This window comes from Clytia hemisphaerica, unplaced genomic scaffold (genome assembly GCF_902728285.1).
Source record: "Clytia hemisphaerica strain Z4C2 unplaced genomic scaffold, Clytia hemisphaerica genome assembly, whole genome shotgun sequence".
Lineage (NCBI taxonomy): Eukaryota > Metazoa > Cnidaria > Hydrozoa > Leptothecata > Clytiidae > Clytia > Clytia hemisphaerica.
This window is the reverse complement of record NW_027104209.1, coordinates 734,144-762,085: the sequence shown is the minus strand read 5'-3', so window position 1 is coordinate 762,085 and position 27,942 is coordinate 734,144. Positions and strand designations below refer to the sequence as shown.

The window sequence follows — 27,942 nt, the reverse complement described above, 5'->3', positions numbered from 1 at the left end:
AGAAATTACGCACTAACAATTTTAAGGGAAAACCCCTTACGCGCTGGAAAAAACCATCCTGCTTAATGGGAAATTCCCTATTAAGGTAATTCCCGGAAAAATGAAATTCTTTTTGTCACACTCAGCGGACAAATACAGTAATGGTAAAATCTTGAAATTCTTTTGCGCAGCGTAATCCACGCGAGGATATCTTTGCTTTAGAAAAATAAAATGGAAGACGATTTTTAGGATTTATGCTGGGACAGCAGAAAAAGTGAAAGTATGATTAATTTTAACTATTTTAAAACATTTAAAACGTATTTGTAAAACAACAAAAGATGTATCAAGAACAGCCTGTTTATCAAAGAGCTGTCCTGTATAGATGTAGAGGATTTATAAACAGATACCATGCACCAGACTGGCACCCACTTTACAACAGTGAACTTCGAGAAATAGAGATTTATCAACCAAATATTCTCCACATTGTAGATCAAAATGTAAGTAAGCTATATTTTAAGAGATTGTTATAAATTTTGTCTGTTAAATTTGTTTCTGACAATTAGGGAAACCATCCAACAGGCTAGCTCTAAAGCTCTAAAACAGCATCTAATAACATGAAAACCAGAATATGATTCTTCGCTTCAATGCACAATGGGAATCAAAACTATAAAGTGCACTTACAAACATCAATTTGTCAGGTCTAACAAAATTGATAACCGCACTGTCATCATTGACAATAAAACAAACGATTTTCTGTCAAGCAAGATCCTTGTAAACATTCCAACAACTTCCATCAGGACCCCTGCAGAGACGCACCGGACTGTCCGGTGTATTTGTCCGGTGGCAAAACGTATCCTTTTGGTACACCGGACGCAATAAGTCCGGTGTCAGTCAGGTGTTGCATACAGGGAATTTTGGACGCCGGACATTTATCATATCTGGTGTTTTGATTGTCCGGTGGGAAAAAGTATCCTTCTCCAACACCGGACATCCGACTTTCTTAAGTCCGGTGTAGAGATGGTCCGGTGGTAAAAAAAATTCTCATTTTACACCGGACTTTCGTGTGTTTGGTGTTCGTTAAGTCCAGTCAGTCAGGCACATCCTGGCAAATGAACGGGGTGAGCATTTGCATGGGGTATTCGTCACGGAAAGTGATATATACTATCCGTAGATCTAACACGATTTTTTTTCCTATCCGTAATTCCGTTTTCAGGGGGTATTGGGTCATTAACAGTTAGGTAGGGTCAGGGTTGCTAGTAACGGCTCGAATTTCAGTCAGGTTAAAAAAGGGGTACTTTTACCCATATTATAATAACATTACCCCCGTCTTTTTTGTCATTTTATAAGTATTTCCAAATTTTGTCTTCTGCTGTGCGAGTGTGGCTCAACGGATAGCGTGTTGGCTTCCGAATCCAAAGGTCTTTCTTTAGTGGTGGTTTGAATCCGACCCGGTGCGATGATTTGATTGGTCGAAAAATGATTGACAGGTATCAAAACTTAGTCAGAAATGAGAAAATAAGTCTCAAACAGTCAGTAGAAGCAAAGATACAGAAGAAAGATGGGAAAGGAAAAGGAGTAGAAGGAGTGTTAGATATACGGATAGTAGTTATCACCTTCCATTCGTCACCCAGTGTAAATGAGATAGGACGTCTCAGGCTAAAAGCGTGAAAATGAATAAAAATGAACTTCAAACTGAAAATGGGAAAAAAGGAAGAAAACTAGGAACTTTATTTTTTCGTTAAAAGTTTCTTCAATCTTCGAAGACAAAATTGACCCATGGAAAAAAAATTTCATCTATGCAGTTCTTTGAAATGAAGCAAAATATTTCCAACCCGGTTCAATTGTGTGGGGTATTCAGTGCTATTACATCACTTTGGTTTTCGACCCCTTGCATTTGCCACCAATCGCAAGTGAAAAATACCCCGTGCATTTGCCAGGATGTGCCTGACTGCCAGTGCGTCAGCAGGGTCCTCTTCCATTGAAATGATCTATCACAGCTCAGTCTACCATTTTTAGCGCGGTCCAAGGATTGAGCCGAGAACGCTCCGTGAGCTCCTGCGCGGGTGAAAAACTTCAATCTGTCAATAATTTTCTCAATCGAAGAGTATCAAAGCGATTCTAGCTTTACGATAGTGCCGCGGATCATCAATGGATAGTATTCAATTATCATTATCCCTTTATTTTCTTTCCTAGAACTTTTGCAAAAAAAAGGAAAAATAGAAAAGTTGTATTTTTTACTGCTCTATTCACATACGGAATTTGAAAGATCCGGGACTTTGGCTTAAGGGCTTGAGTGCAGCATAGGGTACAAAGTCCAAACATGCGTTTCCCATAATTTTTGTATGAAGAGTTAGGTCTATACTGTCCAGGATCCTGCCATTCTAACAGCCAGCAAAACAAAAACATAACCTACTCCCAAAGCCGGAAACCAAAAGAAATTATCTTCCTCAATGAGGGTGCCCTTTTGGATCTACTGTTAAGGCCACCAAAAATGGTGGGCAAAGTAGCGTAAAGGCGAAGGCGCCCGCCCCTTTCAGTAAAGTCAAGTTTGAAATTATTCTGTATTTGAAAAATGGTTAAAAGCAGTAAAAATTCAATTAACCTTACCTCCTGAGTTTGTCTTTGTTATGCTAAAATATAACAAACCTTTGTCATGCTGTCTAATTACAAAAACTTCTAATCACTACTTCTCCGCCATCTTGTTTCACTTTAAATGCCGTGTTTTAAAATACTTTCGCTACATTACTTTAGGCATACAAACTTTTGCAAGCAGAAACTTTCACAATTTTCGCGAATTTTCGCCCTTTTTGCGAGAGTAAATGTATTTGAAAATTTTTGAGAGGGCAATTTGCAAAAGTTTTTGTTCGCAAAAAAAAGTCTATAAAGAAAATTTACTCAAATTTTGCTCTTCGATGATAGCAAGTATAAAATTTAGTCTAGAAATTATGCAAAAGTCCATCGATTGTGGTTTGAGTGCATTTGAACGGTCAAAACACTGGTTTCATACACCGCAAACTTGAATTTTCTACTTAAATATACCTAATTCGCGAAAGTTTATGTTCGCAAAAAAATGTATTTTGTCGAATCCGCAAAAGTAAGTGTTGTAGATTTCACAATTTTTCGACCTCGCAAAAGTTTCTGCTCGTTTGTACACCTAGAAAGTATATGTATGGAAAAGGTTTTCTCTAGGTTTTTTTCAATCCCGGGGATTGAACTACGAGGGCGGTTCCGCCCGCTTATTTTCCTTTCTTAACAATAAAAGAGATTTTAAGATTAGGGGCCACTCACATATCGATTTTCCCATGCTTAGCGTCATTTCGACGCTATAGGGTGGGTGGGTTAGATCAAGTGGCGCTAAGAAAATCTACTAGCGATGTCGATTTTCGAGGCCCAACAGTTGCTCAAATTTCCAGAAAACTATAACTTTCATACTTATTATTTTTCTGATAGCAGCCTCTTCATGTGTCAAGAAATGTCATAAATTTTTCTTAATTTTATTCTCTTTGGGTTTGACATGGAAATTGAATTTATACAAGAATTAATCTTAGCAGTTTTTTTATAACAACCTGATGACTGTACCTAGTACATGAAACTTTGAGATGGAATTTCAAAGTTTTATTCTAGAATACTTTTCAAAATGAATATATCAACTATTGCAATATCAGATAAAAGGCTTTTTTCCATTTCCCTTTTCAATTAACTTCATAAAAACCTTTTGATTTCAGGCCCCTCTTGACATCAAATTTGAAAACAATGGAAAAGCTGAATGGAAAGGAGGAACACAATTTTTCCTTCAAGAAGGACCAGAAAGAGATATATTTGGATTGGCATTGTCACCAGAATGTAATGTGGAGGAATTTCGAACTATCATGGAAAGACTTTTAAAGGGAACTTTGGGAGGTGCAGTACCCAGGAATCAACAACAACAGCAACCACCTCCAGTTCGTAAGTCTGTCAAAAAGGATTTTAACTATATTTTTGAGATTTGCATTCATTTTGATAATTTTCCGTTTTGTCTGATAATATCATTAGAATGATTGATTCGGAATCTAACAATTTCTAAAAATTTACCAACCTATCTTTTTATCTAATCTAAAGATGTTTGATAATTCTACAAATAAAACAAGTCACAGCTTCACAACATAATGTCATTATATTCTGAAATCATCGCAATCATCCACTCATCCTTCTCTCTCATCTCTTAAGAACCACGAGTAGCATTTCAACAACAACAACAACAACAACAACAACAACAACAACAACAACCACCATCTTATCAAAATGAAAATTACCAGGAACATCCACTCAATAATTCAATGGGACCTCCATCTTACTCCTATGGTAAGTATTGGTTAGTTACTTCTTACGGGTCATTTGGCTATGTAATTAAAATGGAAAAAAAATTTAATCATTTATGATATAGCTCAAACTGATAAATAAAATGTAATACAGCTCATTTCTAACTTTAAAGGCGTTTTAGAAGTGTTGATAATTTTGATTGTAGAGAAATTTTTCATTATTTTTTTTACTTTTGATCTAGGAAAGTTTGAAACTAGTTAGTACCGTAGGTCTTTCTTTTGCCTGGAAACCAAAAAAAAAGTAACTAAGACAAACTACGGGTTTTCAGGCTTGGTAACATTCAAATTTAGATTCAGCAATCTAAAATAGTCCAACTAAATTGAAAAGGGTTCGCTAGGGACATTTTGAAATTTTTCTTTATTTTTGAACCACCCAATGGTCATTGCCAACAAGGAAATACAGGTGGAATGTGTTAAAACATTTTCTAGGGGTTTGTTTTTCCAAACAATTCTTTATATTTTCACAAAAAACTTTGTCTTCTTATTATATTTATAGATGCCGAAGTTTCCAAACTCACTGACGCTATTAAAAGTGGTAATCTACAACAAGCTCAAAGACAAGTTGAAATTTTAGCAAAAGCTCAATTGAATTTGACAATTCTCAACTCAGGGAATATTGAAATGAATCCTAATAATTTGGATGATACAGACAAACAGAAAACTGTATTGAATATAACCGTTATTGACCAACAACAGATTGAGGATACCCCTGACAAGCCTACCCCTGCTGTCAGAATTCGTGTTAATGACCTAAAGAAAACGACCATTCAACAGCTGAAAGCTAAGGTAAGACGTTTGATTTGAACTTTTTACCTGACAATGTTGGTCTATGATTCATCATCATGCCAGTTTGATAGGTCAATTTTTTCACGCTTTTTAAAAGAAATTTCGGAAAATGAGTTTTTTTTTTCATTTCAAGATGACCCTTGATCTAACGAATGAAATTTTACAAATGAACCATCAAAATAAATTTTAGGCTTTTTCCTGTTGGAAAAGGCTATATTCTTTAAAAAGAGATCTCACACTTCAAAGAGAATAACTTATTTCTGCCACACCTGGAACAAATATTGTCTGTTCCGTTGTTTAGTTCATAGATTACTGCCCTACATTTTTATGGATTTTTCAACTAAACTATTTTGAAATCCTTATTTTCTTTGTTATTTCTTAGTTTTTGAGTGATAATGGGTTTGGTATTCATGTGCAACGTTGGATAGTTGACGGCCGTTTAGCGAAAGAGAGTGAAAGTTTAAAATATTGTGGTATGCAAAATGAAGGGACAAAGATATTCTTATATCTCACCTCAACTACTGGCAAAAACAAACCTGATAATGTAGCAGATGCTTTTGAAGCAGTCAACATGCCTCCTCTTTCACCACAACATCGAAATCAACAACAAAATGTTCGTCAACCATCTTTTGAACAGCCACAACAAATTCAACAACAGAATTTTCAACAATATCAAAACCAACAAAACTTCCCACAACAACAACAACAACAGCTAAATGCAATGAACGATTATATTGACAATGCTATTCCACAGAATATGGGACAAGCTAGAATGTTTCAAAGTATGGCTGTTGGATCCGCCAATCCACGCCCTTTGATGGGCGCTCAAAGTTACTCACCTCATAACACAGTTCCACCTAATTATGAATTCCCTAACTACGCACAGGCAAGAAAACAGCCACCCCCAGGTAAGTGGAGTATTAGTTTTCAAAATTAAAAAATTCTTACTTAAAACTTCACATGTTTTTTTTATAAGAATAGAGTGTTTTTTTGACTGAGGGTGAGCATTATTCTTATTTTTCTATTGTTCTAACCAATAGGCCTATTTTTATAGAATTATAGAAGGTATTCGTATAAAAAACCGTGTATTTTCAATGCGCATTTTCAATGATAAATGTATGTGGGGTCGTTACTCTACCGCTGAAAGTGTATCGTATGGAAACTCTCCAAAAAAAGTCACCAATTGCTTTTCATTATAGGAGCAGTACCAGTCTTTCCACCACAACCACAACAACAAGTACATCGTCCTCAACAAACAAAACCTCAAGAACCTAAAAAAGGTACAATAGAATCTCATTGATAAAACAGAAATTAGTAATTTTACGCTAAGCCATCTTTAAGTTAAGGCTATCCCTGTTAGATATTTTTTATGTTAGCGTAGGTGGGCCGGTTTACGGACGAGTGACTTTGAACCCAGAGAAAAATGAAATTCTTTCGGCCTTTTTTTTAAAGAACCTTTATTCTATCATCGATGAAAATATTGCATTTAAGCGACCTGTCGAACTTGAAAAGAAACAACAAATTTTCGAAGAAGTGGTTGAGAAAACATCAATTTAACGGCCTAATGACTCTAACAAAAAACTATTTCACGGGATGATGCTTAGTGTGTAACTATCTGCACACTTTCGAAGCCTTCCTTAAAACATGCGAAATCGATGATGCAGTGGAGACTCCATAAATCGAACACGCACGGGGAACGCAACTTTGTTCGATTTAAGGAAATTTTTTAGTTATGAAGTAAGGTTTATAAGATATTATTAACTAAAGGGACCATAAAACTTGTTCGAGTTAAAGAGACATTCGAGTTGTAAAGGTTCGAGTTAAGGAGACTCCACTGGTTTACTTTAATAAAGATGAACTTTCCTTCGTTTTACTTTAGATGAGCTCTTTTGGAGTTGTCCGCAATGTACAGTTCTGAATCGTCCAACATTTGCTAGCTGTTCCGTATGTTTGGGTAACCGGCCCGATAATTTCGTCATTCCGGTGGGTTATGTTTTAACGGAGGAAGAGCAACAACGGAAGAAGCAAGAAGAAGAGAGTGAAAGGCTTGCGCTAGAGGTGGCTAATCAACATTAACATCAAATTATCTACCCTCTCCTTTAGTTTGTCTGTATTACGGTCTTATCTTAGGAGGGTCTAAAAAGATTATATATTTTTGCACTGAGTGATGCTTTCTGTCAAATTTTTTATCTTTTTTTTTGTATAAAGTCACACTTCTTTACCCCATTGTATGTTGTAAGAGTAGGGGAGGAAGGAAATTCCCCATGTGTATTTTTTTAGAAGAAGACTGTTAGATTTATGCCATAGAAGCTATTCTTTCCGAAATTCATATATCAGATTATATAGGGCACTTAATTTATAAGCACAAACCATTTTGCCAAATACCCGACTCTATAAGGTTAAAGTCGTAAAGACATTGGAGCTCAAATAAACATTGATAAAGATGCTTTAAAATATTTAACGCGTAACGGTATACATTTTTTTAGTTGTCCGCTTTTATAGGGTGTCCGCTTTCTGCTGCTTTATTTTGTAAATTATTGATAAAAAGTTTTGTAAAATTGAGGTAATATTTTCATATAGAGAAAGAAAATTAAAAAGACAAACTTTTATTGTCTTGATTAAGACTCTCTAATTAGCGGACACTCTTTAAGCGGACAACTTTTTTCGGTCAAAATGATTTAAACATCAACCACTGCTTTTCCCATTTTCAAATGAATCTTTGGTCTAAAGACACAATCGATTACTTAATCGACATATGTTGATCTGGCACGGGTGTTCGCTAATTAGAGAGTCAATTTTGTCATTTTTAAGTACAATGAAAGAATTTAGTGCCTTGACATTTTTAAGTCCCCTCCTTGGTGGGGACAAAATATTTTATTATTTGAGGTTTTTTTCATAGTGAACTCCCTTTTTGCGAATAGAAACTTCGATTAATTTTTTTGGCATAATCTACCAAAATATACATTCATACAAAGTTTTGCCTTAAGTAAAGAAGCATTTGTCGTGACAGGAAATAACAGTTCCAAATAAGCATATTTTTCTTCTATCTAATTATAGACTTCATCACAGAAAACTTTTACTTTGTTGTATTTTGTTTTACACAGGCGGAATTCAAACTGAAAGAGCAAGAAGCTAAAGATGCACAGAAGAATTATATACAAGTCATGCAGTTTGCACAACAAAAGATCATACCCAACCCTGACGATTTTGATTGTCCGATTTGTTATACAAATATTGATAAGGGACAGGGTGTCATGCTTAGAGAATGTTATCATTGTTTTTGCCGGTATGGAAGATTATTTATCCTTTTCTTCTCATTTATATGTTGTTTCTTTTATAAGTCTGTCCCTAATCCAGGCTCGCATTATGCTTAGCATTCTATTGTTCTCAAACAATAGAGCCATTGTTTGGGTAACGAAAACTGAGCCTATATATGCTTATTAACGTTATGCTTATGAAAGAAAAAACATGTGTAACAATGGCATTACAGTGCAGAAAATTGAAAAAAATGATGATACCTAAATGATATAATCTTTCAGTTTTTTTGTCCTATTACCTTATCAGGGAAAAGAATTTCGGAGTTTTATTTCGTCGGGGAAAAATTTCGTCACCTACAGGCATTTTCGTCACTTTCCCCCGACCAAAATTTCAAATTCGTCACTTTTCCCCGACGAAATTTACAATTTAGTTACTTTCACCCAACTAAATTGTCCAAATGAAATTGTTTCCTTCACTAGCTTGGAAAAAGTTCTTGTAATTCGACGTTTAAAGCACTAATTTCGGTTAATAAAGGTGTAAAAAATTAGATTTTAATTTTGGTTGGGGTTTAAAAAATTGGGTAAAAGTTTTGGTCGGGGATAAAAAAATCGGGTAAAAGTTTTGGTCGGGTGATAAAATATCGGGGAAAAAATTCGTCGGGGGGAAATTTCGTCACCCCTCAAAATTTTTGTCACTTCCCCCCGACATTTTTTCCCCGATAAGGTATTTCAATTTTCTATCGAACTTTGCTTTAGTCCTTACAGATTAATACACCTTTTCGACCGTAGGGGCCATTTATCGCACGGTCATTTTTTTGTCCATTTTACCATCCTAAAACCGTCCCAGTCTTTTTTTCGCACCTAAAGACAATAGAAAAAAGTGTAAAAAAGGGATTGGATCGAATTTAGGGTGGTGAATTAAATAATAAAGTGGCACGCACCTGACCGTGCGACTACGTTCGAAAAGATGTATTCGAAATATAGGAACTAAGCTCTGAGTTTTCGACAAAGTTTTCGAAAGATCCGCATGTCATAGAACACATAAGTGCAAAATGCAAGCTATTCTGGTTGCAGAACCTAATTTTGTATAAAATTTTCTTCTGTGGTTTACAACTTCATTTCTATATAAAAAAAAATTGAGGCAAAGTTTCCATTTTCTATACAGAGAGTGTTTGATTGAGACAGTGAATGCATCCCAAGAAACACAAGTTCAATGTCCGGAAAATACGGATTATCCATGTGCTGCTATTATTACTGAACAAGAAATTGGAGAGGTATGGTTTTCTTATTGCTTTCTTGGTGGCTTTCTATTTCTTTCTTTCAAAGTGCTCACTACTATAATTTTAAGCAAATAAGATTTTGTGGCCCGCTACTGAAATTTTAAAGAAATAAGATTTTTTGGCTCACTACTGAAATTTTATAAAAATAAGATTTTTAAATCCGAAAATTTCAAAAATCCAGTTTTCTGATACAGTAGACTCTCATGGGACTAGAAATTTCACGAGGCCAAGAAGTTTCATTTGAATTAGAGAAAGATTCGAATTAAAGAAAGCATTTTAAGCTAAATATATCAAGCTCGAATCACAGAATGATTCGAATAATGGAAGTTCGTACTAGGGTAAGTTGGCTGTGTTGACTCTCGCTAATTCGAACTCAAACGGGGAATCTTCTTTGTTCGAATTATAGAGGGATTTGAAATATAGAAAGTACTTTAAGAGGCTTTCTCTTTGACGGAGACTGGAAACAAGTTCTAATTATAGAAATATTCGAATAATAGAAGTTCGAACAAGCGAAAGTGTACTGTAATTAACTGACTTCAAAAAATATTTTTATAAGATTTTTTGTTTTAGTAATTAGGGACGTACTAGGTTAAAAAAGACCACTTGAGACCAAAGACCATCATTTTTTAATATTTCCAGTTGTTGAGCCAAGAAGAATATGCGAAGTATTTGGAGCGTGGTTTGAAACATGCTGAAATGAACATGGATAATAGTTTCCATTGCAAGACCACCGATTGTCGTGGATGGTGTATCTATGAGGATGAGGTACGTACCAAGATTTCTTTTATTTTGCATGGGTAGCCTTTACCGAACACTTCTTCGCAGGGGGGGGAGACCACCGCTAAGTACGGTTTGTTATAGGCTTCTGCTCATCCTCTAGCAAAAAAGCTTTCTTATAGGAAGTACATCTATAGAGGTCTTCGATTCAGACTAGGTTTGTTACGGTTACGCACCATTTCTTGTCTGAAAATCTCTCAATGCCTATGCGGTGAAGTGGTGTTATAAGGGAATTGGTTAATTCGCCTAAAGTTTTCTTCGGTTGTTTTTGTGTGGTTGAAGTAAGAAAATTTGTTGTCCGGTATGGTCCATGTGCCAAGTTTTGCCAATGAGATAGTCTATGTAAGAAGTAAGTAAGTAAGTAAGAAAATTCTTTCTCTTAAACAATTTGAACTGATGATTATTTAGCCTTAACACTTTCGATGTCAGGCTAATCTTCGCATTGATAGCTTAAAAGGTCAATCTCTTCTCTCAAATATTGTAAGCTCTTAACCAATTTTTCTTTAGGTCAACGAATACATTTGTCAATTATGTGCCAAGAAGAATTGTTTGACGTGTCAAGCACAACATCCGGATATGACTTGCCAAGAATATCAAGATGATTTAAAACTTCGAGCCAAGAATGACGAGGATGCACGCAAAACGCAAGAATGGCTTGATGTATGTAATTTATTTTTCCCTGGTCAACCTTAAACAGGGTACCTACGCGACCTTGAAAACCATGAAACCATAATTTTCATAGCATACTTAGTCAGAAAGTCTATTTCAACAAAGAAATTTTGAGACAGTTTGAAAGTTGGATTTAAAGTGATGGAATTTTTATTCTTGGTATCATAACCTTCATTTCGTGATGTTAGGTCTTTTTTCATCGTTACCCTTTCTCACTACTTATGTCATTTCATTGTAACAATTTCTTAACTTTCATAAAGATAGCTTGTGGGATTTAACCACCCAAACATTGTCAAATTTTAGGGTTCGAGGGGTTTTGCCTATGACGTCAGTTTTTGAGTCCTTAAAAATATTTCCTAGGTCTTAGCAGAATACCCCCTCGCAAAAATCTCTTTTAATACTCCATTTTTTGAAAATTTCTATTATAGACCAAGTTTGATAGCGTCGCATAAAAGATGTCACGGGTCCTGAGTGTTTGCCACTTTTTAAATTATTTTATTGATAATTATTCCCCTTTCCTTCAACAGCAACTTGTGGCGAAGGGTGAAGCGATGCATTGTCCAAAATGTAAAGTTCTTTTACAAAAGAAAAGTGGTTGTGATTGGATGAGATGCACCATGTGTAAAACTGAAATTTGTTGGGCCACTAAAGGTCCACGATGGGGTCCAGGGGTACGCAAACTTATTGAATTTCTCAACTCACTGGATTTCACGACACTCAGGATATTATTTTTGAGCATGACAACCAAGCTCCTCTGTTAAAGGGGGGTGGGATACGAAAAGTCCAAAGAAATGGTTTCCAAAATTTTCCGAAGAAGATAAGGATAGAGGGTTTTTAAAAAGAGAAGTTTAAATAAATACTTTTTACACTACGGTTTCTGTTTTTTTCTTACCTCTGCTTTCGTAATACCCAAAGTATGAGTGTTGATAAGGATGGGCCAGATCCCTCAGTAGCGTAGATAGGGACAGTAGCGTAGCGTTGCGTAGGCAGAGGTGAAGAACGATCTGCGTAGGAGAGCAGATTTTTACGAGAAAGCACTTACATATTCGTGGTATAAAGACATAATTACTGTGTCGTTTAAATCTGCTCTCCCATCTTCATACCTGATATGCTAAAGAAAAGGCTCTTTTACTCTTCTTACTTTCGATTTTTTCATTTCTGCACAGGGAAAAGGTGACGTATCTGCAGGTTGCAAGTGCGGTGTGGATGGAATACGTTGCACGCCTACGTGTGGTAATTGTCATTGAAAATTGGGAAAATTTTTGTTGGTCATTTATTTTATAAAATCACAAAATTTTATTTACTAGAGTTAAGCATTTCATTAATAATTTCTACAGTGCAGTACTATAATGGTACTATAATTTGAATTTCTGTTAAGTTTTTGTATTTTTTTTGTATAGCAGTTTGTGCTTTGTGGTAGGGAGAAGGCCCGATAAAATTTGAACTTTATTTTTGTATTTTTTTGTACTTTTGACATTCATTAATAAAGCTATGCCAATTTGATTTGTTGTTTTACGGGCCAAGCTAACCAAAAAAGAGGGTTGGTCAGTGAAAAAATAAAAATAAAAGTAGAATTTTACGTATAGAATCTCCTAAAAAGGCAGCAAAAACTACTAAAAGGGGGGTTTGTAGGGGTTCGAAATACCGTTTTCCCGTCAAAATTTTCGCTGAATCCCGGAATCCCGAAAATTGAAAAAAATAACACTGTTACACCGGTTTGTACAGATTCAAATACCGGCATAATGACAAAAAATAAGGCCAAATACCGTCACCGTCTGATTTTAAAATGCCGTTTTCCCGTCTTTTTTTCCGTCAAATCCCGCGATACCGTACTAAAAAAGGGCCAATCCCTTCACACCGTAAAAGTACAACCCCCCCCCCCCTAAAATGTTTGAAAATTTGACAGTCTGTAAAGTAATGAAAATAAAAAAGTAGTACCAAAATCAATTTTATTTTTATTTTTTGAATTACAGAGTCGGTGGGCCCGTAAAACAACTAATCAAATTGGTCTTGCCTCACATGTAATATATCACGAAATTTGATGATCAGAAATGATTTGTGATTTAGGTTACCGGTAGATTTAGGTTAGATAGTTGAATCTGAATCTTCTAATTAAGATTTGATTTTTATGTTTATTTAAATATCTGGAACATTACGGAGTAAACAAGCATTCGAATAAACTGCGCCAAGAAGGTACTCAAGATAAACGATGGAGAGTGCTTCTTCTGTTATTTATTCCTTTTATGGGAGTGATTGCTCTCCGAAGAAACTTTTCTTTTCTTCTATTTTCTGTAACGCTGGGCGCATATTGCAAGGTAAATGTATGTTCCAAATATAAATTTATAACTTCATTCAAATCAGATTTTAAATATATTGGGCTTGTATTTTTTTTCTTTTCAAAAGAGTGTAAAAAGTTCTTTTCTCCTGGTTAAATCAACCAACACTTGAAAATATATATTATATATCACAAATAAACAGAAAATTCTACAGAAAAGTTGTATTAATTAATCATTACTTGGGCCAGTAAAAATCCCTTTAGACATATTAACTAGTCCTCTTTTATTCTACATACCACATGTGGAGTTTTATGGCCCCTTTACTTTGGAAATGACTACTTATCCACTTTCTCTTTGCCATTAAGTGATAAATGACTGTTAGATTGTGGCTTTCTTTGAACACACGCGCGGATAGAAATTGGGAACTTTAATACACGAATTTCCTATTAGCAGATTCATGTAAAAAGTCACGAAAAACGTCGAGTAAAGGTTTGATTGGCTGAATGGCTGAATATATTGCACACATAAACATTTTTTTTCTTCAAAATGTCCAGAGTATGAGGTAATCTTTGCATGTCTCAAGCCAATCAGAGCTTTGTTCGACGTTTTTCGTGACTTTTTTATATGAATATGCTAGTAGGAAATTTGTGTATTGCCGCTTTCTTAATACTCAGCAATCTTACGTCAAATCAAACTGATTATCATTTTACTTTGTCCTTGATAAATTACTTATTTTGAGACAACAATTTTAGGCTTAGAATGCGATTCCCCAGTAGGGCGTTTTTAAAGATCAGAAATCCTCTAACTAATTAAATTCCCTAGAGAATATTCCTTGTTCTTATAATAGCATAAAAGTGGAGATTTGAGTCTGACTTGTAAAAATAAAGAACCACGAAAAAATGTTCAATAAGTTTTTAAGTCAAGAGCGAATATACTTTTGCTGGTCCTTATATGAGCTTAGTGGGTTTTGTACCCTCTTTATTGTTAAGCTTCCCCCTTGGGAGATGAATAATTTACGTAGTGTTATTTCAAAAGGGGGGAATAAACGGTGATTGATTGACTACGGTGACAGGGTTCATTTTAAATGACACCTCTTGAGAGCAATAAAAACTATTTTTACATAAAAAATATTCCTTTATAATAAATTAAAAACTCCAGCCTTCATTTTTCTTTTTCACTGCTTCAATAATATTTATATTATTTTTTAAGAAATTTCTTTTTGCATTGTTCCCTTTTTTTCAGTTCGGTCATTGTTTTTTGCGTGACGGATTTTTTATATTTCTTTAAGATTTTTCATACAATTTTAACACTTTAAATATTTTTTTTCTTTTTAATTTTTCGACTTCAATTTATATTTTTTCATTCATAGACTAAACGTTAGTCTTTTATCGACACTACACCATCAATCGTGGATTGAAATGTTGTGGTGGAGTTGAGTTGCATTTTGTCTTGGATAATGTGTTTATCTGAATAATTTTCGCGGTGAAACCAAATTTTAGTTTTCACGAGTTCTTGAAATTCAGATTTCTATTTTTTCTAAGTTAAATCCCGAGATATTTTCTAAATAGTGAATTTTAGTAAATTTAAGTACAATCTGAAATGTCTCCTTCCTATTAATGACAATTATTTTTCATTTTACACACTTTTCTGACTGTGGTGTTATTCAGCCAGATAAATAACCAAAAAACTAAACCTTCATTGGGCTTTTTCCAGAAAAAAATTTGAATATGGGGGCAGGGAGGATATAACGGACATTGTGACTTTTGACCCCCGGACAGCAGGTCTACCCCCCCCCCCGGACAGGCATTAGTTGACCCCCTGGACAATCAAAATTACCTTCAAACAGAGCAAATTTACCCCCGGAAAAAGGTTGAGAATAAGACCACATTCACACTCTACGGTTCCGTTTTGCTCCGAAACGAAATGAGGCCATTCTATTGGTTAAATTCAAGTTTTAAGTAACTTCTAACCAATAGAATAACTTCATTTCGTTCGTAGCAAAACTGAATTGTCATATGTGATCATGGTCTTAAATGAATTAGTTCCAAGACGAAAAACCGAAATCCGGGGAGGATATTTTTGAATAAAATTAAGCCTCTCACTATATCCGTACTCACAAACTTTGAAAATCGGAAAGAAGATTTTGGAAAATGAAATTTTACGACGAAAATAGTTTACACAACAACCAATTGAATCTTTCAAAGTTTTTCTTCTTCTCAAAATAGAGGACAAGTAAATTCGACCAGTTTGTGGATAAACTTTCGGATTATCTTTTTCCAAATCTAATTTCAACGAAAACGAATTTTCCTTTTGGACACTTGTCTTGAAAGTGGTTTTTTTTAAAATGGTTTCTGACAATCTGGAAAAGTTCATATTCAATCCTTTTTTTGCTGGACGTGAATTCCTTAGGGAGATTTTTCACTTAATGTTTTACCGGTTTCAATCTCAAGATCACACACAACCCTGTCTCAGGGAAAGATTGCTATATTATTGGGCTCTTCCAGAAAATGTTCGTACAATGGAGGGTGGAGGATATAGTGTCCGGGGGGTATTGAAAAACTACAAAATTTGCCTTATCCGGGGCTAAACTTGCTCCATTTGGGGGTAATTTTGCTCTGTTTGAGGGTAATTTTGAATGTCCAGGGGGCTAACTTATGCTCGTCCAGGGGGTTAGACCTGCTGTCCACGGGGGTCAAAATTCACAATGTCCGGGAGGTAAATTTACAAAAAATGTTATATCCTCCACCCCCCATATTCAATTTTTTTCTGGAAAAGTCCATTCAGTAAAATCTCCAAACTTTCGCACCCCTGTTTTAGGGAGCAACTTCTACTTTTTAATGGGGGGGGGGTTGAATTTTATTCACAGGTTCAGGATTGGTTAGAATGTTATTATACTCGAAGAAAGGCCGTTTCATTTCTGAACAAGAGGAACCATGAGTATGACGATGATTAAGTAATTGTGTAGTTATCCTAGAGGGTGGATCGAACTTAAAGTTTTATCAGCGTGACAAATCTTTAGGTCACAGGGGCTCGAATCAAATAATACAACACTTGAACACTTGAATTCTAGATACCAGGGGGGTGTTTTTAGACATTTCAAAGGCATTCGATCGGGTGTGGCACGATGGCTTACTCTTTAAACTCAAATCTTATGGGGTGACTGGACCATTACTTTCCTTAATTCGCAGCTTTCTTGACGATAGGCATCAGAGAGTTGTGTTGAATGGGAAAACATCTGAGTGGAAGCGAATCAATGCAGGGGTACCTCAAGGCTCGATTCTTGGTCCATTGTTCTTCTTAATTTATATTAATGATCTTCCAGAAAACCTTGAATCAAAACCCAAGATCTTTGCTGACGATACCTCTTTATTCTCTCTTGTGATTGATCAACTCTTGAGCCTTGATGTACTTAACAGAGATCTCTCCAGGATAACTGATTGGGCTCATCAATGGAAGATGTCTTTTAACCCTGACCCATCTAAGCAAGCTGTTGAAGTCTATTTTACCTGTAGACTCACTCCTCCTAATGCTACAGTAATATCCTTTAATAACTCTAATATCGCGACCAGTGAGTACCAGAAACATCTTGGTTTAATCTTAGATTCAAAACTTTCTTTTGATCGCCATCTAGATGAGAAGATACTAAAGGCCAATAAAGGAATTGGTCTTATTAACCGACTTCGCAAGCATGTGCCTAGGAGATCTCTACTAACCATTTATAAATCTTTCATTAGGCCTCATCTTGATTATGGTGATATCGTATATGACCGCCCAGGAAATGCTACCTTTGTGCAGAAGCTTGAATCTATTCAATATAATGCCTGCCTTGCTATAACAGGCTGTTTTCGTGGAACGTCTCAAGAAAAACTATATTCAGAACTTGGTCTTGAAAGTCTTGCTGACAGGCGCTTTGCTAGAAGAATGACATTCTTCTATGGAATTATTAACAATTTAGCCCCTTCGTATTTATGTAACTACCTGCCAGTAAGACTTACAGCACCAGGTGGCCTTAGAACAAGAAATCCTATTTATCCTCTTAATATACGAACTGAACGTTTCCGTAACACTTTTTTTCCGTACTGCATATCTCAGTGGAATGTTCTGGGAGGTAATATACGAGATCTACCTTCAATTAAAAAGCAATCTATGAATTTTTGAGACCCAAGCAATCCCATGTTTTTGATGTTCCTGACATTCAAGGAGTGATCTTTCTTAATCGACTTCGGGTCGGTTTCAGCCATCTCAACGAGCATAAATTTAGACATGGCTTCCGCGACACTTTAGACCCTTTCTGTGGTTGCCGAACTAACTCTGTTGAAAACACTCAACACTTTCTTCTGCACTGCTCTATATATTCCCATGCAAGACAATCTTTGTTCGACAAACTTCAGACCCTAGGCATTATTTTTCATCCGCCACTTAACCCTCCTTTTTTCTGTCGGCTTTTATTATATGGGGATGAAAGTTTGACTTCAAATCTAAATAAATCTATTCTTTGTTCTGTTGTTGAATTTCTTAACGAAACTGGAAGGTTTAGCGGTGCTTTATTTTAGGCTTTTACCTAACAACTGTAGCTTCCTTCTCCAAGATTTTTTATTTTTATTTTCTTTATTTACTTATTTATTTATTTTTTACATAGTCTAGTACCTCTGGCGATATAACGTTAGTTCCTAGCGGGGGGAGGGACTATATTTTATGTTTAAGTAATGTTTGGTAATATATGTTCGTAGTGTACACGTGTCTTTGTTTCAATAAAGAAAAAAAAAAAAAAACAAGACGACTTGAAGTCGAAAATTTCGCCTAGAGTTTGAACTACATGGGAAAAACAAGAAGTAGATGAAGCTAATCTGAAATCTACTTTACATCGAGCCTTGATGAAACAATTTTACAACAAGAACAATGAGGCTTAAAATCGCTAAAAAAATAAGACCAATTTAAGAACAATTGCTGTTTAATTTTTAAAAATTCTCATAAAGTATATGCTTATAAAAAATTGATATGCCTATTGCACGCCATCCCTTGTTTACTTTGTAAGAACTAAGTACCGAAAGGTATATCACCATCTATCAAGAGTTATTGATTTGATTCTTATAAAGTAAATGCTTATAAGAATAATAAATATGCTCATATTGTGCGCCGTCCCTTGTTTACTTTGTAAGAACTAATTACCGGAAGGTATATCACCGTCTATCAAGAGTTATTGATTTGATTCTTATAAAATAAATGCTTATAACAAAAATAAATATGCTCATATTGTGCGCCGTCCCTTGTTTACTTTGTAAGAACTAATTACCGAAAGGTATATCACCGTCTATCAAGAGCTATTGATTTGATTCTTATAAAGTAAATGCTTATAAGAAAAATAAATATGCTCATATTGTGCGCCGTCCCTTGTTTACTTTGTAAGAACTAATTACCGGAAGGTATATCACCGTCTATCAAGAGCTATGGATTTGATTCTTATAAAGTAAATGCTTATAAGAAAAATAAATATGCTCTTATTTTGCGCCATCCCTTGTTTACTTTGTAAGAACTAATTACCGAAAGGTATATCACCGTCTATCAAGAGTTATTGATTTGATTCTTATAAGTATAGCTTATAAGAAAAATAAATATGCTCATATTGTGTGCCGTCCCTTGTTTACTTTGTAAGAAATAATTACCGGAAGGTAATCACCATCTATCAAGAGTTATTGATTTGATTCTTATAAAGTAAATGCTTATAAGAAAAATAAATATGCTCATATTGTGCGCCGTCCCTTGTTTACTTTGTAAGAACTAATTACCGAAAGGTATATCACCGTCAATCAAGAGTTATTGATTTGATTCTTATAAAGTATATGCTTATAAGAAAAATAAATATGCTCTTATTTTGCACCATCCCTTGTTTACTTTGTAAGAACTGATTACCGGAAGGTATATCACCGTCTATCAAGAGTTATTGATTTGATTCTTATAAAGTATATGCTTATAACAAAAATAAATATGCTCATATTGTACACCAACCCTTTTTTACTTTGTAAGAACTAATTACCGGAAGGTATATCACCGTCTATCAAGAGTTATTGATTTGATTCTTATAAAGTAAATGCTTATAAGAAAAATAAATATGCTCATATTGTGCCCCATCCCTTGTTTACTTTGTAAGAACTGATTACCGAAAGGTATTTCACCGCTTTACAAGAGTTATTGATTTGATTCTTATAAAGTATATGCTTATAAGAAAATAAAGAAAAATCAAAACTGTGAAGCTAAAGACACAAAGATATAATGACGTAATCCAAAGAAAACCTTCCGTGGTTATACGAGCGTGTAATTTGTAAATTGATTTTAGTAAGTTCGTCCACCGTATCAAGTACTTTCGTTTTCAAAATTTTCTTCCGATATCGCCGCACCATGCCTATTGTAATACTTTCGCTAAGGCGAAATTAAAAAAAAAAAAAAAAATACAACACTTGATCTATGAAGAGTATTCAACCGAATAATTTTCCGTTATGGGGAAACTAATTGTGAAGGTCAACTTTCACAACTTGGGCATCTTAGAGGCCAGTATTAATAATTCTATTTAACATACACATTGGAATCTCTAGGAGCCAAAGACGGTTGTTCGTATACATATCTACATATCTATAGACGGAGGCGGTAATGTCTTACCGTGAGTATCACAGCGCGAATAAATTCGAGATAAAATTTCTTCAGAGGTTAATATTTTCTCTTTGAAAACTTGACCTCTGATACTCAGGGTAGTAATGTCTTGCTTCAGATAAATCCCTGTTGGACATAGCGCGCAACTCTTAGAAAATTAAATTTAATCATTAATCTTCAACGTTTTTGTGTGTTTTGGGTGGCGAGTGTTTGAAAAGATTTGACCGTAAGTGAATAATTTAGACCAGAAAATTTCGACATTAAAAGTATTAAAAGTAAGATTGAGTAATGTTTTGTTATCAAAAAACATATTGTAAAAGTTTGCCCTGAGCTCTGTGTTTCAGTCACTCAAAGAGAATATATTGGCACTGGTAGTTCCTTTTTCAATATTCCTTTGAAAAGTATTTCGAAAATTCAAAAAGAAGGCGAAATATTTTCAAACATCAATCAAATAATTTCCTATGACTTATGAAAAACCATAACTTTTTCACAAAAAACTGAAATATACGATTGGAAAGGTAAATTTTCTCAAAAGTGAAAGGCAAATTATGTTTTACGTCTTTTCATGGGCTTCTGTGCAATGTTTTCTTTACAGACCGTTTAAAATTCTATGGTTTGGACTGCAAAAGACCCAAAGGGAGGGTATGGGTGATTTAATTCCCAAGTTGCAGTGTTCAAAGTTTGGGATTTTATTCCAACGGATGGAGTGTTTGTTACCTGCAATGCCGTTTCATTAGAAGTTCTTATTTACAAAATGGCAGCAGTTGAGGCCAATTCAGGCGTTTTATTTACACCCGTTTCACAGACCCGCTGGGACCCCAGCCTCATACTGGAAAATTAAGCAAAAATTTCGTCACCGGTGGGAAAATACCCTGAAATTTCAGGCCCACTTGGAAATTGACTTTGATTTCATCCCCATTCCAAATTCAATGTTTAAAAAAACCACTCCAACTCCATTCCCACTGGGTATTTTAACCTTGGAACAATAGAATTTCTATCCCCATTGGGATTTCAATAAGAGTTTTTATCCCCACTGAGGAAAAAAAAGTTCCACCGGGGCTGTGAGATAGGGGTGTTTATTTTATCAATTCAAAATTCACTCCTAGAAAGATCAATGTGATGAGAGAGCTCCTAGCCTAGGTAACACGACTTTTAAACTTTTAAAGTTAATTAAATTCGCTTTATTTTTGAAAATTGATCTTCAAAAAAAATTCAATGACTGAAATAAGTAAGATCCGAGGACTAAAAACATCCTCATCAAATTTCGAAAGAAACAATACAAGAATAATATTATTTTTTGTGAAACTCTTGCGGGAAGAGAAGAAAAAGAACAGCTTGTCAAGTGAGAGATTTGACAAATGCAATAAATTTTATTCATAACTTGGCCATCTTGTCCGTCTTATCATTCCCATGTAATTTCAAGACCGGTCGATTTGAGTTACGTTTTCATCTTGTTTTCTTATCCAAATTGTGAACTTTGAACAAATTTGGGATAAATTACGAATGAAATCCCTGGATAATTTAACTTCAGATACGAATTTGTTCTTTAAGAGAATGCAAAGCTCAGACGGGAGAGACTTCAAATAGAATAAATCGAGACAGAAGGAAGATTCGAATATTCGAAAGAACACTATTCTGGTCTGTATTTTACAGATTGAAATTGAACAAAATGAGGTTGTTTTTTTTACAGTATGACAAAGCGAGTGGCCTGAAGACAAATATATTTTGACCACTTCAATTTTCAGGTATAATACACGGAAGTCGAAGAACAAGTGTAGTGAAAAACAAAAAGTGAAAAAAAAACATTAAAATTTTATACAGAAAAAACAAAATTTATTGTAAAGTCAGTAAAATTATGTATAGAAAAAATAAATAAAAAGACCGAGGAGTTATTATTGGGAGATTTTTCTTTGACTTTTTGAGGGCGAGGTGTTGATGTCAGCAGGTTGGCTTTACTTTCAAACGTCAATTCTTATTTTGAGAACTTTCACAATTTTCACATTTTTTTAAAAGGAAATTTCAAGGTCTCACCTCCTGTTGAACGCTGAGCTTCATTTATTTCAGCCTTTTGCTTTTTCTTCAGTTTCTGAGGTGTGTACGGAAGAATTAGAATTGTGAAATTGTTTTTCTGTTGACCTTTTTTTATTCATGCAATTTTTTGGTCTCAATGGACTAAAAAATTAAAAAAGTTCCAACAAAGGTCACTTTTGAAAATTTCTCCGTGGCTTTGAGAGACTTAGAGTTCTATTTTTCAGCTGAATTCTCAATGTCGTACCACTAGCACCCACTAGTACCCACACCTGCTTATTTTACTGACGGACGTTCATGAACGCTATTAATTAGAATCAGAAAATAGTGAACAAAGGGATTGGGATTCGAGTTTGCGGTTTATGGTTCAGGCTATGGTTACTTAATGGACTTTTTTAACAGGCCTCTACATTGTCACCGTGTATTTTAGTATTTCTACGAATACTAAAGGATGTAATACACCTTTTCATAAATTTCGTCACGAACATCACTTGCCTCGTATTCAAACAATTACCATGGTGATAAGTCTCTTGAGACATTAAATGATTTTTTTCTGAATAGGAAGGAGTTTTGATAAAATCCGATTGGAGTTAATCACCATGGCAATAATTTCAAAACGAGGCAAGTGATGTTCGTAACGTAATTTATGAAAAGGTGTATTGGATCTATAGAAAGTCATTGCAGTCGTGCATATCATGAATAGTATAGGAAATTAACAAATTAACCAATATATTGTCTTTCTAATTTATAGATAGCAATCAATGGTATAACCAATGAAGAAATAAAAAGCATACCAGAATTTACAAAGGTTACATACAATGTGGTTCAACACAACGGTTTTCGAGAAGTTTCGCGAAAGTGTGAAAGATTTTTACGACGTTTTATTCGTGGAAAAGGATGATGATGGCTCGCAATATGATGAAGACGAGGAGCGTTATTACGATTCAAACGAAAATCTTATGTCTGGCGAAACGTGTTCAAATGAACCGAAGAAGGCATCGAATTTACAAACATTCTGGAATATTTTCAATGCGAACCAAGGTGTTGTAATCCTCTCCATGCCGTACGTCGTTTTATCGGGAACATATCTCAGTTTAATCTTCACAGCAATCGTCGCCACAATGTCTAATTACACAAGCAAGCGATTAGTCAAATGTTTGTATGAGACGGATCCCGTCACTGGGATCGAGGTCCGGGTACGAGATAGTTATGAAGATATAGGAGAAGCATTTGGAGGAGCTTTCGGGAAATGGATCGTCTACCTAGCTATGATAGTGGAGCAGCTATCCTATTGCACGCTCCTTCTCATCCTGTGTGGATCAATCCTCCATAGTTCATTCCCAAACGCACCGTTAGAGAAAAGTCATTGGTCCATGCTTGCTTTCCTATTGGTCATTCCAAACGCGTTTATGGCGAATCTCGGTCAAGTGGCTTTCGTTAGTTTCCTGACTGTAGTTATCGGTCAAATCGTTTACGTCACTGTCGCAATTTATGGTTTTTATCAAGCAGAGGAATGGTCTATTAATAGTGAAGCATTGGATTTCAATGTGGGTAAGTTCTTTATCAGTATGGGTATCATGGTGGTGAGCTACTCCTCGCAACCTTACATGCCAGCTATCGAAGGTTCCATGAAGAAGGAGAAACACTATGGAAAGGTCATGGATATTTCTTATATTTCCATCACATTGGTGAAAATCATCTTTGGTTTGATCGGCTTCTTAACCTTCAAAGGAGATACAAAACAGTGCATTACTAATAACCTCCCTCATGGTCCTTTCAAGATCACCGTCAATATTTGTGTCCTCTGTCTCGCCTTGTTTTCTTTCACATTTCCAGCTTACACTGTGTTCGTCTTGATTGATAAAATTCACATCTCCAAAGATTGGTTCAGCAGTAAAGTGCAATCGATGTGTGATACAAAGTATAAGGACTTGAAGACTGAGGACGAAATCCTTGAGAAAACACTGTTGGAAAGTGAGGAGAGTGGAGACGAGGGTGATAGCAGAATTGGCGGGAAAATCATCGAATTGGAGGACGACGAACAACCAGAAAACGAATACTTAAAACGTTTGAGGAAAGCCATCATTCGAATGTTACTCATCAGTATTGCTTTAACCATAGCGGTAATTGTGCCGCACTTTGGTCTATATATGAGTTTTGTTGGTAATTTTACTGGCATGTGTTTAGCGTTCATTTTCCCTTGCTTATTCCACATGAAGTTGAGACAATTGGACAAGTTTGAGCGTATGATACATACCATTATCATCATCTTTGGCAGTGTGTCGGCCGGTGCAGGGATGTACTATTCCACTACCGCAATCGTCGACGCTTATTCCAAAGCTGGCGATGACGCAGCACCAATGCATGGTTGATGAGGTTACCATGGTTACCAAGAAAACATCTGTTTGATCTATTGCTATGAGAGAGAGGTGCTGGAATAACAATCGGACAATTTTGAATTTTTCTCTATAAACGTGAAAGTTGTACGAGTAGTCGATTCAAATAACCAATGATGGGTTCGTGAATCGTGAATCGTTCGAAATATTCATACTTTTCAAAACTATTAGAGGGACACTTAACAACTCAATAAAGCGACAATTTGCTAATACATTTCATTTGAGGTGTTGGGCTCACCATGTGACACTTTCTTTCATATTTTAAAAACAATAATATTTACTTTACAAAGGCTTCTTATGTTTCGAATGAATTAGGTAAATGATGTAACTGTTTCCTCATTTTCTTCTGTACATGCATCTACAAGTGTTTCTATACCAAATATCTTCAAACAGTATTGGGGTAGTCCGCCGGCTAAATATTGGTTAGAGTAAGGTGTTTAAGGATTGAGTAACAGCATTATCTCCAGTAAACTGCTTTCTTAAGTTCATTTAACACTTCATACCTCACATAAATGATTTTGATGTAACTTTCATTATGTTTGTATTCGCGATTCAAGTAGAATATAAACGCTTCCAATCGAATTCTCTGTTCTGTTGCGATCTAACCATTTTCACATCGACCTGAAAAATATTAAATTATGTTAACTCTTTTTTAAATCTCAGCTATCTATAATCGAGTTAATCTTGTCCCCCTTATAACACGGAGACTAGACGATGTTATCGTCCGTTATACATTGATAGTAAAGGCGGGAAAAATGGCGGTATGGCGGTATACGGAAAAAAATCGGCGGGAGAGTTTCGAAGACCGGCAAACTCTATCGGCTGTAAACCCTTTTCAGTAAAAAGCCCATTTGCGAATTTTCTTCCGTCTTGGGCTTATTTCTTATGTAGTGATTTGTCTTAGACTATACACGGACACCTGAAACATCAATTTTAAAGAAATGGGCTTTTGTTACCTCTGTTTTTAAACTTTTTATCAAAAGAAACAAAGCATAAGTTCCCACTGCACAAAGCGAGAACCCCAAACCTCTTTACCACTTCACCGACTTTACAAGTAACAACCTCCTTCATATTGTGATTTTAGGGTAGACAGATGTATTTGAATACCGGTTTGTATATGGTCCGGTATTATTGGCCGATATTGTTATGACACCCCCTTCTCACAAACCCACTGGGGCCCCTTCCCACTAAAAAAATCGGCCAAAATATTGTCCAACTGGAAAATTAGCCTCTTATTTTAGTCCCCACTGAAAATAATCAGATAAGCAGATCCTTACTGCAAAATAATGTGCTATTTTTTCCATCCTCAAAAAATTTTCTAGCTCTAAAACAATGGAATTCAAACCTCCAGCCATAAAAAAACAGGAATATCAATCCGCATCGAGTTTGGGTCCGTTATCTTTATCCCACTGGCTGAAAAAATCCTACCGGGTGTTAACTTTAACTAATAAATGTCCATGGATGAAAAACCGTCCGATTGGTTGATGTGGAGAAAATATACTTAATCTCAAACCAAGGAGCTTTAATAAAACTTTTATTTCGTCGCATCAAAATAAAAAAAAGCCCGTTTTTTGGAAAATCGAGTTATGACCATACCGATGCTTTACACCCCATCTTTTACCGATTTTTTGGCTCAAATCCAACAAAATCCAACAAAAAGTGGCCTAATTTTAAGCTTCTAGAAAAATAAAAACTTTTCACTTTATTTTCAGGGTAAAAAAGCCTTAATTCGCATCAGTTCAGGGCAAAAAAGCCTTAAGTCCAGAGTGGAAACAGTTTTGGACTAATAGCTTTTTTATTTTGATGCGACAATTTAAGTTTGTAGCTCAAACTGAATCCTGTGTAATATAGGGAAGCACTTACTTAGAAATTGTGATACATCGTCTTCTCCCGAACTGGTTCGAAGTGTATCCGTAATTTCTTTGTTTTTCACGATTGGTAACATTAGGGAGATAAAATCAGGTGAGTAAGGTGGAGCAATCATCTCCAAAACCTATCATAAAAGGGAAGCAGCTTTAAACATGTTTTTAAATAAAATAAACATCGCCTAAAGTCATACAGTATGTGGACCCAAAAACGGCGATCAAATTTGAAATTTCTCTCAAATCTATAGAGGAAATGAGATTTTACAAAAATTTTTGCTGCATGAAAACCTTTAACATCTCTACTTTATTTCCTGGAAGTTCTTTTTCAAAACTTTCAATTTCAACAATATTTTTCAATCGCTTAAAGATAGGTAGCTTTTTTCTAATGGCCCCCAAAACGGAGGTTTGAAATTTTAGCGATTTCTCGAGATATCTTTAAGATATGAATACAAAATTTTGACCATAGTTTTGAAATATGATTTAGAGGGTTTTGGACATAAATTTGTTTGATAAAATTTTTACAGTATACCCCTGGTTGTCAAAATGCAGGTTTGGGGCCCACAAAACGGAGGTGTAGTTAAACTCAAATTATTAAGCCCAGTGGTAATAGGGGGGAAAACTATGAACATATTTGTGTTTTCCCTTAAATTTACGACCCGATGGATGTAAAATTTATGATTTTTATGAAATATTTCAAGATTTTCGAAATTGCAAAGTCCAAACTGAAAATTTAGAAATTTTCAAAATGACAATTTTGATTTAACAACGTCTTAATTAAGTTTTTGAAAACAAATCTCTTTTGAAAATAGTTCCATTCATGTATGGAATAAGCTGTGAAAATTTTAGAAAAAAAGCTTATCTGAAACTGAAAATATTAAGCTTTAAAGATATTTTTCTCCTATATTTTGCAAAAAATGACAGAATTTGCCGTTTTTGCTGATTCAGCGAAAAATTTTATATATAATATTACTTTTTTGTTATAAACCATTAACTCAAGGTGATAGGAATATAATTCTAAGATTTTCTGCTTTTTCTCATATTTAGAATTTTCGGTCTTGTCAATGCTGATTCTAGGGCTCCAAAATACTGGTTGACCTTCAAGATGCTATATCTTCTACCCAGCCTCTAAAGTCACAGATGTATTTCCATTTTCTGAACGGCATTAGGTGTAGAAAGTTTCCTATACCCCGTTTGCATAACTTATTTTCAATATCCAAGGAGCTAGAGTGAGTTATATGCAATTTTTATCTAATTTTGGTGTTAAAATATTTCCTTTAGACGCAAATATTATTTTGAATCTGTCTCAAACCATAAAAAACATGCTCATTTTTAGTATAACCATCATTCTTTCAAAATAAACAAAAATCGTTTAATTCTGATAAATCTACAAGTCAGAATCTTCATTTTAATGAAAACCTCCGTTTTGGGGGCCGTCTCCGTTTTGGGGGCCCATATACTGTAGTTACTGATATTGAGCACAGTAGAGTCTCAATAACTCGAATGGGAAGAGTAAAAAAGAATCGTCCGAGTCATAAAGGTTCCAGTATTAGCGGTCTTTTATATAAGAGTTTATTAGGAAATCCTCATGGTGTCAGCGATTTTTTCCGACATTTGAGTTAGAGTTAT

The 27,942-nt window shown here is 35.1% G+C and overlaps 3 protein-coding genes across 3 annotated transcripts in view; 2 read left to right on the top strand and 1 right to left on the bottom strand.

The window, feature by feature from the left end:
• The first annotated feature begins 172 nt into the window (after positions 1 to 172).
• Positions 173 to 12,718, top strand: LOC136815522 (ranBP-type and C3HC4-type zinc finger-containing protein 1-like). The gene is made up of 13 exons (XM_067071978.1): positions 173 to 476; positions 3,705 to 3,924; positions 4,186 to 4,320; positions 4,834 to 5,123; positions 5,506 to 6,031; positions 6,323 to 6,403; positions 7,003 to 7,181; positions 8,228 to 8,409; positions 9,546 to 9,654; positions 10,300 to 10,425; positions 10,945 to 11,097; positions 11,634 to 11,777; positions 12,273 to 12,718. Exons 1-13 carry the CDS (start codon positions 318 to 320, stop codon positions 12,351 to 12,353), a joined length of 2,385 nt encoding a protein of 794 aa, XP_066928079.1. The 5' UTR covers positions 173 to 317; the 3' UTR covers positions 12,354 to 12,718.
• A 10,067-nt stretch (positions 12,719 to 22,785) lies between these two features.
• LOC136815511 (vesicular inhibitory amino acid transporter-like) lies at positions 22,786 to 24,824 on the top strand. Its single transcript, XM_067071969.1, has one exon. The coding sequence runs from the start codon at positions 22,874 to 22,876 to the stop codon at positions 24,425 to 24,427; it is 1,554 nt and encodes a 517-aa protein (XP_066928070.1). The 5' UTR covers positions 22,786 to 22,873; the 3' UTR covers positions 24,428 to 24,824.
• LOC136815510 (negative elongation factor D-like) overlaps positions 24,662 to 27,942 on the bottom strand; it is a 72,765-nt gene continuing 69,484 nt past the window's right edge. Inside the window, exons 15-16 of the mRNA XM_067071968.1 lie at positions 26,315 to 26,444; positions 24,662 to 25,072 (exon numbers count right to left, since the gene is read on the bottom strand). Coding sequence (XP_066928069.1) covers positions 25,053 to 25,072; positions 26,315 to 26,444 — 150 coding nt within the window. The 3' untranslated portion in view covers positions 24,662 to 25,052. The remainder of the gene's footprint in view (positions 25,073 to 26,314; positions 26,445 to 27,942) is intronic.

What these genes read in the sequence shown, in the direction of transcription:
- LOC136815522 (XM_067071978.1), top strand. Translation starts at nt 318, where the DNA reads ATGTATCAAGAACAGCCTGTTTATCAAAGAGCTGTCCTGTATAGATGT. An exon ending in ACAGCAACCACCTCCAGTTC is followed by an intron (nt 3,925 to 4,185) that starts GTAAGTCTGTCA and finishes TCATCTCTTAAG; the next exon opens with AACCACGAGTAGCATTTCAA. An exon ending in ACCTCAAGAACCTAAAAAAG is followed by an intron (nt 6,404 to 7,002) that starts GTACAATAGAAT and finishes GTTTTACTTTAG; the next exon opens with ATGAGCTCTTTTGGAGTTGT.
- LOC136815511 (XM_067071969.1), top strand. Translation starts at nt 22,874, where the DNA reads ATGTGGTTCAACACAACGGTTTTCGAGAAGTTTCGCGAAAGTGTGAAA.